Source organism: Apaloderma vittatum, unplaced genomic scaffold (assembly GCF_000703405.1).
Source record: "Apaloderma vittatum isolate BGI_N311 unplaced genomic scaffold, ASM70340v1 scaffold23572, whole genome shotgun sequence".
Taxonomy (NCBI): Eukaryota; Metazoa; Chordata; class Aves; order Trogoniformes; family Trogonidae; genus Apaloderma; species Apaloderma vittatum.
Window position 1 is genome coordinate 20,302 of NW_009704624.1, and position 18,463 is coordinate 38,764.

The 18,463-nt window shown below is 50.5% G+C and overlaps 1 protein-coding gene across 1 annotated transcript in view; it reads right to left on the reverse strand.

Annotated features, from left to right (window-relative positions):
* Window positions 1-18,463, reverse strand: part of LOC104270681 (nuclear receptor corepressor 2-like) — a gene marked incomplete at its 3' end in the record, with an annotated part of 47,048 nt that overhangs the window by 20,252 nt on the left and 8,333 nt on the right. The window contains exons 2-3 of the mRNA XM_009865111.1: window positions 13,971-14,098; window positions 4,985-5,165 (exon numbers count right to left, since the gene is read on the reverse strand). Coding sequence (XP_009863413.1) covers window positions 4,985-5,165; window positions 13,971-14,098 — 309 coding nt within the window. The remainder of the gene's footprint in view (window positions 1-4,984; window positions 5,166-13,970; window positions 14,099-18,463) is intronic.

Genomic DNA, 18,463 nt, shown 5'->3' on the forward strand with positions numbered 1-18,463 from the left:
CGCAGCAGGGGCTCATGGCCAAGGAGGACAGCCCTGAGCTATCGCTGTGTCCCCTCCTGCAGATGTTCATCAGAAACCCCGGTAACGAGCCCAGAGCTCTTTTTCCCAAATGAAGAAACCACCTCGGATGGGGAAGGGAATGCCCATCACGATCCACACTACAGACTCGGAGGCTAAGGGAGGACATGCGCCCAGGGACAGCCAACGCTCACAGCTCTGTTTTGTTCTCCAGCCCCTCTGCGCTATTGTTCCGCAGCAATAAATCACGGGGAGGCGCTGGAATTCAGGGCTGGTTTCTCCAAGAGGGAGCCCGGGGTGCGGGAGTCGAGATGTCGCCTGGCTTTTGCCGGCTGACTCCCTCGGCGGTGGGTGCTGAGCGCCGTTCGGAGTGCTCCGCCACTCCCACGCATCCCGCCGGAGCGCGGCGGCTCTCCCGGTTCAAAGCGCTGCTGCGTTTCCACCCTCTCCGCTCCCTTCCCCCAGCACTGGATTACTCAATTAGAGATTATGCTTTTGCCAGTTCCCTCCCAGCCAACTGGGGCCTCTGCCAAGGTCAACACAAGTTCCAGCCAGTTTCATTAATAACTGTGAGATCAACCCACTGGAAACTCTGAGAGGTTAATCCCAGCAACAGATCAATGTTCCCATAACAAAGCCACGGAGCAGAAAGGCCACTGGTGACTTACCAGCCCCAATGTCCACGGTGCTGCCCCTCCGAGCGTCCCCCTTCCCCTCACGATGGGGCAATCCCTGCCGCCAGAGCCCCTGGACTCCCGCTCCTCTCCCCTGGCACGTTTGGGAGGGGACGGCGTAGCCACCGGGAAGAGCACGGCCACAGTGCGGGCCCGCGCAGCGAGGAGGGAACCAGGGCTCCCGAAAGACCCTTCAGTCGTCCTCAGTGCTTTGCCAACTCGTGGCCAGGGCAAGAGTTAGCAGGCTAGCCAAGAGCTTTTTCCATCCCACAGCCTGTTTTCCAGGAGTTTATTGTAAATTGGGCCCTGGAACGGGCAGCCAGTGTGAAATTTGGCAAGTACGCCGCTGGCTTCAATGCATCATTAAAAAGGCATTTAAAATGTGTTAATTCCTCCTTTTTCAATTAATTGCTCTTAAAGCTACATTAACGTGCATGAAAGCAAAATATCCTTTGCCCTAACTTCTGCTTTGCCATAGGTATTTCCTGGCCTTGGTGCTGTCTTTTCCAAGACTCCCCCCTTCCTTGTCATTCCGTTTTTTAGTCCATAGCACAAGAAAAATACTCACGCAGAAAGGGAAGAAATTAAAACCCTTCAACAATGTAAAGCAGAGTCTGAGCCCTAACAAATGGCTTCTTAATAGCCTTTTCCCATCAATAGTTGTTAATTATTTTACAAAAGAGGGAAGTGGCATTGTCCCTTGTGCAGATGGGGAAATATGAGATACAGAAAGGGGAAGAGACTTACCCAGGTGACCAGCGGCCTGCCAGGGCAGATGGCAGCAAGGTTCAGGTTTCCTAAGCCTCCACCCAGCCCTGGACCCGTGGGACTACACAGTTCCCCGTAAGCATATTCCTGTTTGAGCAATAGGCTCCGTTTGATTGCAGCCAGCCCGCCCTTGCAAGGGGACTAAATGCAGATCACGACTGACTCACATCCTATAGGAACAACAGCAGCAAACCACGTACGGGGTGGAAAAGCAGTTGCAGAAATGGGAAGAAGAACAAGTGGAAGCGTAACGGGAATATGAAGAGATGGCAGGGAAGAGGCAGACGGAACCTCCAGCTCTGCAGAGGGGAGAGCTGGTGCTGCTGGACCAGGCATGCCACGCTCACCGTCCCCACAGGGCTGGATCGCACCAGCCGTGAGCATCTGTGCAGAGACAGGGGATCTTGCAGATCCATTACTGGCCTGCTCTGGAGTCCTCCAGTTTGCTCCTATTTGTTCTTAGGTGATGGAGGTCCGTGGAAAGAAAGGAGAAACCACCGAGGGTCCTGGGAACCAGCTCCTGCCTCTCTGCCAAGAGCACACCCGGCCAATCTGCATCACGGCAGCTCCTCCAGAGAATCTCACTCACATCCAGGCTCACAGCGATTGTAAAAACAGTTCTGCTTTAGTTTCGCCTGGTTACTCTCAGCCAGCTCAAGAGAACACCTTGTCAGAGGTAGCGTCAGCCCACGCTGGCACACAGGGTACGGGGAGATTTCATTTCTCCCCAGCACACGGAGCTCACCGGAGCCCTCCCAGCCACATCCAGCGGCAGGAGCCAAGGACTATGGCACTGCAGCAACGCGACAGCAATCCTTCTTGCAGAGAAAAAGGTGCTGAAGTGGGGGGAAAAGCAGACAAGCAAACAACCTTGTGCTCTCCGGCCTGAAAAGAAACACTGATGTTTGAGGATATGAGCAATGCGAGGTTTGCAGGAAAGACAGTATCTTTACTAGACCAACAAGGATTTAGTTGTAAAGCTGCTGCTTTTGAAACGCAAGCTGCCCAAAAGCATCTCTGTTTTCTCCAGCTATAATGCACTGATCTAATAAAAGACGTTGCCTTCTCCCTATAAACCAAGCCTCGCTTGGAGTGAGGCTGCAGTGATCCTGAATGGGATAAAGAAGCCCAGCTCACCCTGTATTTGGGTGAGGCAGATGAGGAGTAGAAGACCTAAGAGATGCACTTCCCTTCAGGGAAAAAAACTCTGGAATCTGTTACCCACATTTGCCACATCGATTACTTCATTTATGTTCAGAGCACAGATTACAGCCCAAAACAAAGGCCTTGGGAATGCAAAGGGACGGTGTTAACTTGCCTCTCCTGGGCAGAAGGTCTTTACTGTTCAAAAAGCAGCTCAATCTGCATGAAAAGCAGACCTAGTGCTGCAACTCTGATGAATAAATTGAGCTCCTCCCCACACAGTGACTGCAACAACAGGGAGTGGGGTAAGGGGTAAGCGATCAACGACTAGGATACCCTGTCTGCACAACCACCCATGTGTTTGGTAATACTTGGGCTCACGTGGTGTATCTCACCCAGTTTGCAAAGCTGCCCCACATAAAGTATTGAACAACTTCGTCAGGCACTGAATCAGCAGCACAGATGCAACAGCAAACTTCTCCCTCCAGCTCTGGTCACTGGGACACACGTCCTGCCACCACGCGTCTGGGGATGACTGCTCAAGAACAAAGCCAAAAGACTTCAGGATGGTGGTCCTACATCCCAGACTTGCCTCCTCAACCGCTTGAACAGAACTGAGATCATCCTGGCCTTGCAGTGAGTTCCATCAAATCTATTCCGGAAACAGCCCCCAGTAGTTCAGACCAATTGATCCCAGCTCCACTTAGGCTCTCACCAGTCTGGAACACCGCTTTTTTTTTTTTTCCTTCCTTCCAGACTCTGAAATTACAAATGGCTCCACTAAAAGCATAATCTTGTCTTGCTGAATTTCTCTCTCTCTCTTTCATTAACAAATGTTTTAAGCCCCATAAAACACCCGTAATTCTTGGAAATATGTCACAGACCAAGAAGCAAACGCAGCCCCTGAACTCACCAACTAATGCCTCAAGAGTGGCTTTGCCTATTAGAAACAAATAGCTGAGACAATATGTGGTTTTCCGGTGAGAAGCAGAACAGAACTGCTGATGGAAACAATGTGCAGACAGAAAAGCCGTCCTGGTTTCCTCATGTCTTTGGAGGGGGATATTTTTTATTTTCCCGTTAGCCAACCAACACAGCATTCCCCAAGTCCAGAGCCACTACGACACACCCTGGTGGCACAGAGAGCAGACTCCTGGCTGGTCACAGCATTGCCTCCTTAAAATGCCTCTTGGAGGGAGCAGCAAAAATGGGACATAAAAGGGTCACAGGACCTTGGAGGCATCTTCTCCATCACATTATCAAGAGCTAAAGGAGAGCAAGCCGATGTTCGTGGTGCCTTTCTCATGGGCTCCAAGTTCAAACACTGCTGCTCCATCCCTTCCAGTATCAGCTCACCATTCTTAATCACCAGTGCCTGCAGCCCCCTCCTCCAGAAGACCCAGCCAGGCTTCCCTCGGCATCCGAACCGCCCCAAAGTTCGACGTCCTGCTCGCGGGACACAGGTCAGAGGGATCTCATGTAAGGCCCACCAGCACCGCACGCCTAAGAGAAGTCTGAACGTCCCAGCACTCCCAAGCAAGAGCTTTCTGCCCCGTGTGTTATTTCCATCAGCCCCCACAGTGCTACAGCAAATCATCGCCATGTGCTGGGTAAGGATGTGATTTTCTTCTCAATTCACCGAGGGCTCAGACACCTCCGAAGCCCAGCCTGCAGCTGCATTTACCCTCGGTGCTCACAGCGCTGGAGCTCGTATTGGCAGCACAAGCCAGCTGCCCCCAGCACGTTTACCCAGCAAGACCTTCCTGTCAAGCAGGAATACGTCCAAGCTCAAGGTAAAAATCAAATGCAATTTACCCCAACAGAGCATGAAAGTAAATCCAAATAGGCACATAAGCAAGGATTTCTCTTCCCAGCATTTATCACACGTGCAGAGGGGACAATTGCAAGTAAAGAGTTTGCTTTGTTAAATGAGACTAAGACAAGGGAGGCTTTCCTGGAGAAGATTATATTAAAGAACCACCAGCAACCGATTCAAATCCTTCAAACACCAATATTAAATAAAGAGATGTGATAAACGAGAAAAGGTCAAGCAAAAATCAAATCAAGGCACAATATCTAGAAAAGCCAGACATGACCATCCCTAATTCAGCCTACAGGAGCTTCCAAATTGTTCTGGCACATTTAACTGCCTAGTAAATGCAAGCTCGTGACTGTACCAGTTAGGCTGATACACTTCTGTTTCCCCAGAGTGGTCGCCTCACCTCAGGGAACATCATCCAACACCACCAAGCACTGCTTGAGGCACCAGGAACCACCATTCTACACTGGTTTCAGTAGCGGCTCAGAGCCTGCACGAGCCAAAGGGATCCCAAAACACGGACCCGACACCCAAGCAGCATCTCGGGCCATTGTCCCCTTACCTTTGAGAGATCCTCTGTCCCTCCCTGCTGGCTCTGGTTCAGGAGAGGCGAGTGTCGCATCAGGGGGTCCTGCAGCAGATCCAGGCGCGGCCTCTTGGTTTCAATGAACTCCAAGTCCGACGACTTGGCCAGGTCAGAGAGATAGGAATGCGCCTCGGTTCTCAGGTGCAACTCCTGAGACCTGGAGACAAAGAGAAAGAAGCTTTTAGCAAACAAACCACTTCTACTCTCCCCTGCTCCACAACTGCAAGCCACTCTCGGAGGACAGAGGGCTCAATTTCTGCCCGTTTCCTAGAAGGATGCATGAGGGGAGGCCAGGTGGACTCAAACATCTCAGCTCTTTGCAGAGCTCCATCTCTGGGCACAGTGTGTCTCGCTTCAGGTTTCAGCCTTCCCTGTCACAGAATCACAGACTGGCCCAGGCTGGAAGGGACCTTAGAGATCATTTAATCCAACCTCCCTGTCATGGGCAGGGACGCCTCTCAACTAGATCAGGCTACTCAAGGCTCTGTCCAACTTGGCCTTGAACACCTCACGCCACATCAGCCAGTCAGAAAATGCCAAAGCTCAGAAAATCCTCAAATCTGGCCCACAACTCCTCCTCCTGCAGCCCTGAAGCCCGGGTGGAGATCCCTTCTGCCGTGTTTGGCTTCTTCAGTCAAAGGTACCTGCGCCCCTGTTTGTATTTAGCACCTTGTCCAGGAATACCAAAAATTATATGCTGGGGAAAAAATGCATACTCCTCCGTGGCTAGAAAGTTGGGATTTATTTTTCCAGGGTGGGGGAGGAAAGAAAACAGCCACATGCAGTTGCATGTCTCTGACACAGCCCTGGCAAGCTGCAGAGGCACGTTAGCCGGCAATAGCAACTGCGCCGACGAGTCGCACCAGGCTCAAATATCTCTCACCTGTTAAATGGGATGCAGTTGGCAACACCTGGAAATTGGGGTTGGCTTTGCTTTTTTTTTGTTAAACAAATGTAAAACTTTTTTGTAGCTCTATTTTTCCTAGCAGCATTCTCTTGTGGGGATTGTAAAGGGATCCTACAAAAACACCTTAAATCTTTTACTATGCCCAAGCATCAGCTTTGCTGCAGCAGCTCCAAGGGTGTGTTTTTAACACTTCAGGCAGAAGTGTCTCTTAAAAAATAAAAATAAAATGAAGCACAGGCGATTCAAAGCTTGGAAAAATCCCACAGCTTTTTTTTTTTTTTCCCTTTAAATAAGATTGTTCAAGCACTCCTGAGCTGCTGGTGAAGTATCCTCCCCAGTTATCAAACTCCAACAAACTAAAGAGACTTTGAAGCTATTCAAAGGGGAAGAAAGGAGGGGATGCTGTCAGGAGCAAGCACAGAAGACAGGGGAGTCTTGTGCATCATCCAGCCCTCACCCAGCAAGCACAAATACCGACGTTAATTTTTACCTAGCTAATTAAATCTCTCAGAGAGGCTGACAAAAAGGGAAGGACCCAGAGCCCTCTGCCCTCCCCTGCAGCAGTGCAGCAAACTCAACCCTGCTCCAGGAAAGCAAGATAAAGTTGTGGGGTTTTTTTTCCTTTTTTCTGGTTTTTTTTTCCCCAAATTTAAATACCAGCAGCAGGCACAACGCGCACGCCAAGCTCTGCCGCTGCGGGTTTGGCACAGGTGGCCGGCGCTGGGATTGGGGCAGCAGCTTGGCCGCTGACACACAGAAACAGAATTTGGCTCATCTTCCTCCTCCTCCCCAGCAAAAAGAGGACGGGAGAGCGAGGAGGAGGCTCTGGCGCTGCCTTCGCCGCTCCGAGCCCCAGCCTACGAGAGAGCGAACGCGCAGCTCATGCAGAGCAGAGCGGAACAGCTCTTCAGCTTGGCATGGGAGAGCAGCTCGCTTCACCTGCAAACACTTCCACCCTGAACGATCCTCAACTTTTCTCAGTAAGCCCAGAAATATCTCCTGGCACCTCTCAAGTTTCCCGGTGGCTTGTCCCAAGCCCTCGTGCAAACCGTGCAGCTGCACACCAACATTTCAGGCTCTGCTGTAAAACCCAGGAACATAATAAGCAACTGTTGAGCTGGGCAGGTGCTAAAATATTCCAATACCCAAGGCTCTGCTGTATGCAGGCAATTAAAAAATCAGATGTATTTATTTTCACTTCTTCCTTTTTTTTTTTTCTTTAAGGTCACATTACCAAGAAGCTGCTAATTGACACAAGACAGCTCCGAGACCTCTGCAGTTGTCAGGAATCCAACACAACTGCTACGCTCAGAAAAAAAACCACGTATTTTTAAGATAAGAGCAACACTCAGCTTTACAAAGGCAGTTACTTACAGCGAGGCAGGCAGGGGCCGCGCTGGGGAAAGCAGCTGCAATGTTATAGGGTGCTATTTTATTTCCATTTCCACATCCATTGGAACTGCTATTAGCTTTATCCACTGGAATTTCCAGCCGCTCCCAAGATCGCTTTGCCTGACACAACCCGCTCAGCCTGTCCTGGCTGCAAATACAAATGTTCTTGCTTGAAGCCTTCACACCTTTCACTCTTTACATCCACACCTGCAGCGAGCTCTTCACAACAGACTTTTATACGGTGATGATGCTGCTGTCAGCGTAAAAACAGCCCTGCCTGAAAAACGCTCCCGTTACACCGAGCGTGGGGTTTTGCTGCGTTTTCCAAATAGTTCCCACCTGGTTGTTTATTCCAGAGATTCCCACTTTGCTGAAGGGAAAGAGTGGTTTTAAATGCATGTGAGCTACACATGATTAAATGGGATGAACCAAATGCCAGCGTTAACGATGAAGTGGGGCGGGTTAGCCTTCATCTGGAGTCCGTCTCCAAAGAGCACGAGAGGCACGAGATGTGCTGACACACGGAGACTGGGTGTCCAAGGTTTGCTCCGACGTCCAGCCACCCCCATACAACAGCTCTGGGCAGGTCCGAGTTCAGAAGACCAAGATAACCTGAGACTAGACCTTTGGTTTATTGCTAACATAACAAACTAATCGCAGCCTACCAGCTGCAGAGCCGGGTTACTCATTCACCGGGCTCATTTCCTCAGCAGACTCCCACTAGAAAGGTACGAGAGAGTAAAATCCTACAGCAAGTGTGGGGTACCCACAGCTCGCTCCAGCATGTGGGAGTCTCTGGAGCCTACAAAAACATTTTGTGTTACACTATACCTACACCAGAACCAGCCAGGCATGAGACAGGCTCCAAAAAGGGGCGGAGTGCTAGCTGGCTACAGAGGAAGCCAAGAGCATCTCTCTCCTGGGAGAGAGGATCCAACAAGACATCCCGAGCTGCCCTGATGAGATCTAAATGGATCTTACCTTTATCTTCTTTACTGGAGCCAAATCACAGGGAAATGGGCAAGTACAAACTTTCGGGGAGGTCAGAGGACACTCTCACCTCACTAAACCACCTCAGGAATGCACCACCCAGCTCTTCAGAGCTGTGTAAGTCTCTCCTGATCTTCAAACCTTCCCGCTTCTCCACCAGCTGAGCAGCAGAAGGTGGCAGCAGGAGCAAAGGCTGCTGTTCTGCAACATCCAGCCTGACTTCACCAAGAGGTGCCTCCTGCAGCAAGGGCTCCAAACACCAGCAGCGATCCTGAGCTGGCTCCCACCAAAGGCATATTTTTAAGTTTTGCTCTCATCTGCAAACCAGGCTGGAAAACCATCTCTTGCTGTGCCTTAGAACCAGGACCAAGATAAATGATCACCTTGCTGCAGCCGTTTACTTCCTCTGGCTGAGATGGTTTAGTGGGAAAGTATCTCCAAAAGTAAAGTTTTCAAAAAAGTCTCCAGCCCCTACAGGTAGGGACAGACAATAAAATACTTTTGAGAATAATACAGAAAAGCACCAATGCCAAAGCAAATTATTTGTAGCCATCGCTAAGATTTGTCAGGTTTCAACAATCCCCTTACCGCCAGTGATAGCCAGAGTGGGAGACTGCGCAAATTGAGAACTGTTAAAGAGAGAAATTTGGGGGTTTATAGAAGCAAACCTGCAACCAGGCAACTAGAAACATACAGGGCCAGTTGATGTATTTCCTCCTCATATAGGTGGAGAGGGGAAAAAGCCAACAAACATGTCCACTTAACAAGAGGGCCTGGGAAGAGCAGCCTGTCTGGGTGGGGAAGGTGCAGCTCCCAGACCCTCAGCAACGAGTGCCAGAAGCAGAGTTGAGTCCTCACAAGCCAAAGGTGTAGGACAGCCTGAAGCAGGATCCTCAGCTGTCTACATGGTCCAGCTCAAGGAGGCCCAGGTCCTCGTGAGGTCTGACCAGGGGGTATCGTGTGCGTCCTCACGAAGCTCTGGCTGTGCATCCCACCCCAGGGCAGGTCGCTGTGCCTCAGCCGCCTCGCACAACCCCCTCAGCCAACTTCTTCCAAGCCAACTGCTATTCAGATGAGAGCAGATGCTTTATTTAAAACTTGCATATTGAAAATCCCTGTACGCAGAGCCTGAATTATTCATGGACAGGACCAGTAGAAGCTTAAATGCTGTGCCATACAATGGTGCCTCACTCAAGAGGAGGAGGAATATCTGTGCCTCTCCACGAGCTCCCTACATGCTTTCTCCAGGCATCCAAAACATGGAGCCCCACAGGAAAACCCTCTTGGTGGTCATGGGTGGCTGAAGCTCTCCCTGAACTAATGGCTTCAAGGGCATCCCATGTTCCACGAGGTCCGCTGCATACGTTGCAAGATCACCTTTCCCCTTACAAAATAAATCCGGTTCAAGATTACACACAGGAAAGCTGCTTCGTGATCTTCCACCCCTCCATTCCAGTGAAGGCAAAGCCCAGATTTCTCCCCTCACACCTCCCTGCCAGGGTACGCTGGCCCATTCCACAGCACCCAGTGTCTCCACATCTCTGCTCCAGAACCTCGGTCACCCTTCATGCCCACCCATGGACGTTCCCACAGCCCACACGGGAGAGTATCGGCAAGACAAGGCTTGTCACCAAGTATCCTACACACCAGTATCTGACCTTTCCAGCTGTTTTCCTGAGTATTCACTTATGGGGATGAGAAAAAATGTAGCTCCCAGAACACCATCTCGAGCATGAAAAGACACAGAGATGCATGGTTACAGGGATTTCAGCTGCACCGCTGCTCATTCCTGAGAAAAGGGCCACCTTTAAAAATGGAAACTTAATTAAAGACCATAAATAAAATCCAACGGGTCACGCTGTTAACTCGGGGGCAGTTGGTGCCGTTTGGGCCAGCACAGATGAAGACCGAGAGCTGCACGTGATTTCCAGCGGCCACACACACCACCCCGGCTTCCCACCGCTCCCAGGGCTCCTCAGCCAGCAGGATTAATCACATTCAATGAGCACAGTAATTAGGCCTGCTCGCATGCTGCATTACACACGGCTATCTCAGATGGCTGCAGAAACACAGCAGCTGCTTAACTTATCCTGAATGTCATACTTCAGATCAACACCAGGCAAACTCTTCAAACTCCTCGCGACTGCTAAGCAGAAAGGCTCTGAGAAAGGAGCATGGTCTCCTGAACTGGGAAAATAATCCATCTCCTACGAAAATAGTGACTCATCTTATACTGGATAAAGGCAGAATATACTGCGTTAACAGGCACACCACTTACTTACAGCCACGCTTTGTGCCAGCGAAGCCATTATCCACCCCAGCATTCCTGTGTCAATACGGAACCTTGCTCTGAAATCCTAACACATGAAAAGTCATAAAACCCCAGTTGCTTGATTCTTCAGACCCCTCACCCCACTGGCACCTGCCATTTAACACTCAACTGAGTTTTTCTCACTTTTTTTGTGGACCAAAATATATCTAGAAGAGTGGGGAAGAAAAAATAACCTAATCCTTGTCACCTTGCCAGGACATTCCTCTGCAAGTATTCATGGTACGACTTGTACCAACAGCAGATCCTGAAATACTTCTTTTCGCTCCCGCAGTCCAGTTGGCACAGCCAACTGAACAAGCTAAGGGGAAGTCTGGATCCTTCCAAGAAAAAGCCTGCTACCAAAAAAGCCATCAAGGAAAGCAGCACATCCCTGCAGAGACAGAGCCAACTTTCCCTATAGCGACAGATTCAGAGCGCTTCAGGTTTTCCTTCCTTCTCCCCAGCCAGAACTGCTGCCCAGGGAGCTCGACTCTCTGCTCATCCCCCAAGGTGTGATGGTGACTCTCAAGGCTGATGTACCTGGAGAAGGGCAGGTGGGCTCAGAGGAACTGGGGCCGAGCTGAGCCCCGCTCCCCGGCTGAAAGTCCTGCTCTGGGTGAGCCACGTCCAGCTGGGAACGCGCACGGGGCTCGATCTCCAGCGCTGTCACTCTGCCACATTCCACTCGCACCAGGCTCACAAAGCCAGTTTCCTTAGGGGGAGGAGTGAGCCTGGAAGGGTATCAACCACCACAACCAAGAGCAGACAGGCTGCTGCTTCTGAACACCCGAAGCAACGGGGGGGACTGGAAGGGTTCCTCTCCATCGCCACCTGCTTCAAGGGCAGGTCTGTCTCGTGCCCAGCACCACCACAGCACGCCAGGTGGGCTGTCAGGCAGGGAACCAGGGTGAGGGTCTTCCTTTCAGGCACAACACAACCCTGTGCTTCCCTCCACTCACCCGCCGTGCCCGTGTTGCGGACGGCACTCGATTGCCTTTGGTCGCTCCCTCCTTCCCAGCCCCTCACGCTGAGAGCCAGCTGCCTCTGCTCAAAACCATCAATCCCAGCCCAGCGAGGGAGCCAAAGTGCTTACAGATGCGCCCGGCGTGAACCTGCCAAGGGGACTCAGCTGCAGAGCTGGCTGCTTTCACCACCAGCGCTCGGCAGGGCTCTGCTCTGCACCGTGCAGAGCCGGAGCTGGATTTTGGGGTGAGCATCAATGGCCACCCCAGCCTGCTCAAGAAGCTCCAGGGCCGAGGCCCTCGAGCACCCGAGGAACCCTCAGACGAGCCACCCAGCACCCAAAGGGCTCCACTTACAACACATCAGGCACTATTTCAGAGCAGGTCCTCACAAAGGTGACAAAGCGAAGCCCCCATGGGGTAGGTTTTTAAGTGTAATGCTTAGAGATGCAGCAAAACAGCAGTTGGCTTTGCAAAAGGGACTAACACCTCCCCAAGCCCAGTGCCTGAATGACTTCAGTAATTAATTATACTGGCCTGAAAATTTCTGCAGACTCCCCTATCCTGCACGCCCAGATGCTCCCAAATTTTTCTTAATGAGTTTAATATCCCAACATTCTGGCACGAGATGCCAACGGAGCTGAACTTAAGTGGTACTTTTAACTTTATTACCAAATATAACTTTTGCAAAAAGTTCAATTTTTCAGATGTTACAGGGAAAACTAGTGAAGTGTAAGTTGGGTTTGTTACAAAAAAACCAAAACCCAAAAACTTTCTTTTCATGTCATCCCAAAATTTCACCAGTCAGGTTGAAAGTGAAGGAACCATGACAAGCATTTAGATGCGTACCTGGACCTGGCAACCTCAAATAACATTTACCCACATTCATGCAACACAAAAATAAGTTTGGAGAGTTTGAAACATTTTTAAGCCAAAGCGAGGTACTTGGATGACCACACCAGATTAGGCATGTGGTACAGCAGACACCAGGGCTTGCAGTTGGGCTTTTTTAGTTATATGGAAGAACCAAGACACATCTTTTTAAATAGCACATTCAGACCTTGAAACCTTCATTTTACTGGAGAGCAGAACTGATTCCCCATTTTGCAAACTGTAAGTAGTGTGAAAAACAAAATGAGGCAGGAACATGTTGCCGGGTCCTCTTTACCCATCTCCCCCAAATTTAGCTGAATGTGACCCACTTCCAACTTAACCGTGTTACTCTGTGCTAAGAAATCAAAGTGCTGAGAAATCAAAGGGAGCCAAGGCAATGTAACACGCTGCACTAAATTACTAGTCATGAGAAGTGACAGCACCCTCTGCACAGGTAGGTGCCACAGGCACAATCCAGAAGAGCACATCCAGGAGGGCAGATGCAAAACTAACTTAGGAGGCTCCTTTTTGCCTCCAAATTCTCATGGGTTTGCTTCTGCTGAGCACCAAACCAAACCCATCCCCTCTAGAAAAAGAGGGTCCTGGCTGCATCTGTGCCCTTATGCATCCAGAGGTCTTTCTCCTCCCCTTTTAACAATGAGAATTTTAAAGAAACAGATGCACCGCTGTGACTCTGCACTGGTTTTATTCTTAGCCTGACGAAGGAATAAGCATTAAAAAAAAAATGCTTTGCATAAATCTACTGTAGCAAGGCTCTTATTTCCCTTCCAGGCCATTTTTTTCCCAAACCACTAAGCATCAAATGCAGAACAGAAACTGTGAGAGAGCAGCGTTTTGAGACGAAATGGAGAGTGAGAGTAACGGCCTCTAGAAGAGAGCAGCTCCTGTGGCTAAAGCACCTCCAGCCGCACAGCTCTTGGCCGAGCAGCACCCATGAGCGCTGCCAGGCTCCTGTAGGGGGCTACGGAAGAAAACAGGGACACGGGGAGAGCTCCGAGGGGAGCAGACAGGAAAAAAAGCAGAGAAGAGAAATTTGTGAGGGGAATGCAGAAAGAGAAACAAAAAGAACGAAAGTGAGGAGGAAGAGCAGCAGAAGAGGAAGCGGAGATGTGCGCTGGAAACGAGCTCTTCTCGCTCCTCCCTTTGGCATCGGGAGCCACAGATCAAACCCGACCACACACCTTTATTTTCTGCATTGAAGAAAGCCAATGCAGCCAGTTATAGCAACATGCAGCTTCACAGAAGTGAGGTGAGGGGTGGTTGTGTGGTTTGTTTTTTTCTGTCGCTTGCCGGTTTTAAGATGTCCTTAAAATACACAACAGCTCAAGGGAAGAAACCAGAAGGCAAAGGAGCCAACTTGCATCAGCACAACAAAGCTAAACAGCACCAAGACCGAGCACAGTCAGTGCCAACAGCCAGCACCCCAGGTCCCGCCCAGCCTCGCTCCAAAATAGGTGCTAATGCAGTCGGGGTGCCCAGGGCCCGGGGAAGGTGGGGAGATGGTACCTTTCATTGCCTGGCTGGAACTCGGAGAGCAAGGACGGCCTCCGCCGCTGCGGCTGCATGATAGACCCCGGCGGGAGGTGGGAAGCAAAATCCCTGGAATGATGCTGGTACTCCAACAGCGCGACGTCCTGCAGAAACAAACACAGAAAAGCTCATTAAGGCTGGCGACAACTTCCAAGCAAGCATGGAACTCGAGGGTAAATTTAGATCAGATGTACAGAAGTGCTTCACCATGAGGTTGCCCGGAGAGGCTGTGGCAGCCCTGGAGTGTTCAAGGCTGGGTCGGACGGGACTTCGAGCGACCTGGTCTAGTGGGAGGTGTCCCTGCCCATGGCAGCAAGGCTGGAATAAGGTGATCTTTAACGTCCCTCCCAACACAGACCACTCCACGATTCTACGAACTCTGACAGCTCAGAGGAAACCATATAGATACTCCTCCTTTGGGTGCTGGACCACAAAGCTTGGTGCTTCTCCCCCAGGATGGTAGCTCAGCCCCGGTCCAACCTGCCACCAGCCTTTCGCCAAGACAGCTCACAGCCTGACTCCTGGGATGGACCCGGCCTCCGAGCACGCACACGGGGGATTTTTGGCATCCAAGCATTCCGGATGACAACTTCAAATCCAAGAGGAAGAACAGGCAGGAAGAAAATTAAGTCACAGGATACTTTCAGCTTCAATCATCCATACAGCAGTACGGAGAAATAAAAAAGAAAAAGAAGGAAAAAAAAAAAAAAAAAGAAGAGAACTCATAAATGTTATCTTGAAAGCGTCCCTTTAAACACAGCTCCCCTGGGCTGAGCTTAAGAGGTTTGAAAGGACAGTTTGCTACTTATTATGTGTACGTCCCTTTTGTTCCTTGACCCTTGGAGAGTACAGTACAGTATGTTCCAGATTTTAATTAAATAAGAAGCCCTCCTGCTCTGTGCCACAGACTGATTCCAGCAACAGTATTTTAGCAGCTACATTCAACTGCTATTTTTTATTTGCAGATAGATACTTGACCAGAAGACTAATCATCTAATTAACTGAGACCTTCAGCAATGGCACAGAAAGCCCTGTCACAGAATATCCCTGGTAACACTGATACATATATGTTAGAAGAACTGATCCCACCTGGGACTCTATTTCGAACAGTTCTCAACTGGAACAAAAAAGCTCCAACTCCCTCAAAAAGAAAAATCACATTTCAGAGTCTAAAAAATATAAACAATAAATAGAATATCACGTGCATGCAGCTGGGGGTGTGGGCAGGGGACTGACAGCCCTAACAGCGGCAACAGAAATTATTTAACCAGATGTAGTGACATGCCCCAGCAGTGGGGAAGCTGGAGAACGGTCCCAGCAAGGTGCATGGCCAGCAAAGAAAGATTTTAGGAATTCAAATACCAACAACCTGCACCTGAAGATCCCCTCTCAGAGCTGTAAGCGAGCAGCCAAGTGTAAGGGGAGCCAAACAAACAGACCCTCCCCACCCCACGTTCAGCCTCCCTTGCACAAAGCTGAAAAAGCCAAATCCCAAAGGGAGGAGGAAGGGGAATGGTGGTGTCTGGTGGCCGCCGCTTCTCCTCGTGCCTAGAAAGGTGCACTGGGTTTTTGGAACCAGGTTCATTTCTCCTCAGCCACAAGCAATAGCACAGTGCCGCTCCCCTTCTGACCGATCCGGGGAAACTCGGGGAAGCAGGGGCCTCTGCCTGCCCCAAACTCCTGGTCTCCACCTCCAGCCTGACCTCAGCCTCTGGGCCAAGGGGTGGCTTCAGAGAGGTTCTTGCGACATAGGGAGGTCACTACTGGGACAGTGTCTACTCATCTTCACAGGGTTGTTCCACTTCTGCTGTAAATCCAGGCAATCAAGGGAGGATGCTACGCCGTGATGCTGCTTCTCCTCCAGCTCTAGAGTCCAACCATGCAGGATGCCGTGGGGACTGAATGTGCCACTGGTCCAACCACAGAGGGGACAAAGTCAGACATGTGCAGTGAAGGAGCCCATTAGCTCTTACAGAACCAGCCAAAGCAGAATCGCTGCCTACAACGAGGCTCCCTACATGCGCCCTCGTCCTGGTTTTAAATAAATGAATTTTAAAAAAAAAAAAAAGAAAAGAAAAAGCAATGCAGCTCCTGGCATCCACCTACACAAAACAAACACACCATGTCTGGGAAGACGCACCAACAGCTCACAACCAGGATCGTCACCTTCTGTGGGTGTATAAACAAGAATTACTCGTCTGGGAGGCTTGAACGCTTGAATGCTGTGCCCTTGAGGAAAACGGTTCTTGCTTATCCCAAGAACCATTTGTTTCTCCTTTTTCCCCCTGCCCACACTCAGCTGAGCTTTGCCTTTTCGTCTTCTAACCCCTGCCAGAAAATCGCTGGTGCAGCTCAGAGCCTGCTGGCGTGCCCTGAAGCGCTGGGAAGCTCAAGAGCTTGGGGCAGGGAAGGCAGACGCCTCAGTGGCTTCTCCATCAAGGTGAAGAAGGTTGACAAGCACCAGCTCCTGCTTTTGCAGACATTGCCCAGATCGCTCTGACCTGCTCACAGCAGCATTTGGTTTTAGCAGAAGAAAACATAACCTCAAAAACAGCGAGGAGGACTCTGTGCCCTGTGATGGGCTGTCAAAGGAACGACAGGACACCTGGCAGGACACAGGTGGATTAATTGCTCAGAAAGTTACTGTAATAAATGGCACTGTGAGCTAGGGCTGTGCTTTTCAAGCGCAAGTGCCAGAAAGGTTTATGAGTCGCCTTGAGAAGCAGCTTCAGTTTGGTTTAGCCGTGTTTGCAGGACATATGCGGGGAAGCATCTTGCTGCCACACACGGGCAGAGACAAGCGAGTGGTGTCCAGCAGGTGCCACGTGAATCCCCCCCTCCAAAGCACACAGCACAAACATGATTTAGTCTCCATCCTCCCCTACAACTTCCAGCGCAGCCTTGGCACCTGCTCAAGGGCAGCTGTAAGACACCTGAAATAAAATAACTAAAAAACTCTGCAGCTCCAAGCTATACGTTGCTCCTTTTTGTTCTCCACTGCCTTGCTGTCTGCTCAGTTCTACTTTTTTTTTTTCCACTCATCCTCTCTTTTTGCCCTCCGCAAACCCTCCCCAACCTGCCAATGTGTTGGAGCAACTTCTGCAGGGCCCTCTGTTCTCCCGCTGGCTCTGGTCAGTGGGACTTTATTCCTTTCACACCAAGCTTCCTGCTGTGGTTGGTGCTGCCCCCACACAGGCGTACTCTGTGGAAGTCTTGCAGAATCTCCTAAATTCAGTAAGTATCCTGAAATAGAAATTAAGGAAGCAGGAAAACACATGGGTGGTCAGGGGCTCTGGTGCTGCTGTCTTTGTCCTTCACAAGCCACCTGGTGTCACACCATGCTGGACAGATGCTCTGGCTCAGACCATCAGCCTTGAACGCAAGAAAGAGACACTTCAAAACCAGCAAGCCACGTCTCCAAAGCTTAGGTTGAAACCACCTAAGTTCCTTCCCTCTCCCTTACATCAAACCCACTTCAGTCGAAGCCCGACATGGGTGAGGCTGAAGACAACAGACCTCATGACCGCTGGCTGCTGTAGCAGCTGGGGAGGAAGGGTCTTGAGCGGGAAAAAACCGAGATGCAGCCACTTTCTACCTCAATAGGGCCAGAAACCTGCCCTGACGGCCGCTGGCTCCAGTGGGTCCTCCTGAGCAGCTGCTGCTCCCACCCCAAAGCCGCTGCCGTGGCTCCGCCAGCACCAGCAGCATCGCCCAAGACGGCCGGACACCGAGAGCACCTCCAGCACCGTAAATCACCCTGGCAGAGCAACGCAGCACAAAGCCAACGTTTAGATAAATGAAATGCTAGAGCGTCAAAAGCAGGCTCGTTAAAATACAGTTCTTCATGCAGCAGACTGAAGAGGTACTTGGGCCCTGCCAGAGGTGCCCAACGTGTCCTCTGCTGCCAGCGGGGACGGCTGGACACGTCTAGGGGCTCCGGGAGAGGGAACTGGTGAAAGCATTCCCAGCCTCAAGGCCTTTTTGTGTTATTAATTGACCCGGGCAGAGCACTGTCTCGCTCCCCTTCCTGGTAAATCCTCCGACCTTAAGTAACCTGAGCCTAGCAGGCTCATTTAGATATGCTAATCAAACTGTCTAAAGCCAGGAGACTGAATGTAATATTCTAGAGAAGCCCTTGGCAACACAAAACCAGAGACAACCTCATGGAAGAAGGTGGAGGGGGAAAAGCTTTTGTCTTTTGCCCTTTTATTTTTTTTTTAAACTTCCAGCCCGGTGCTCTACCTACCATAATGTCTCCAGCAAAATCTTCTGTGCTGTCCCCGGACCTCAGGGTAACCCACACATTAAATTAATAACCGCACGCAGCCTTTGTGCCTCTCTCGCTTTCCGTTTTGAACATGTGCGCTCGCTGGTGTGCTTCATTTCGCCTTCCCCTACTTGCAGCTGCCCGGGTCCGGGTGACCGAACTCCAGTGAAAAGGAAGAAAATAATGCTGGAAGCACCCACAG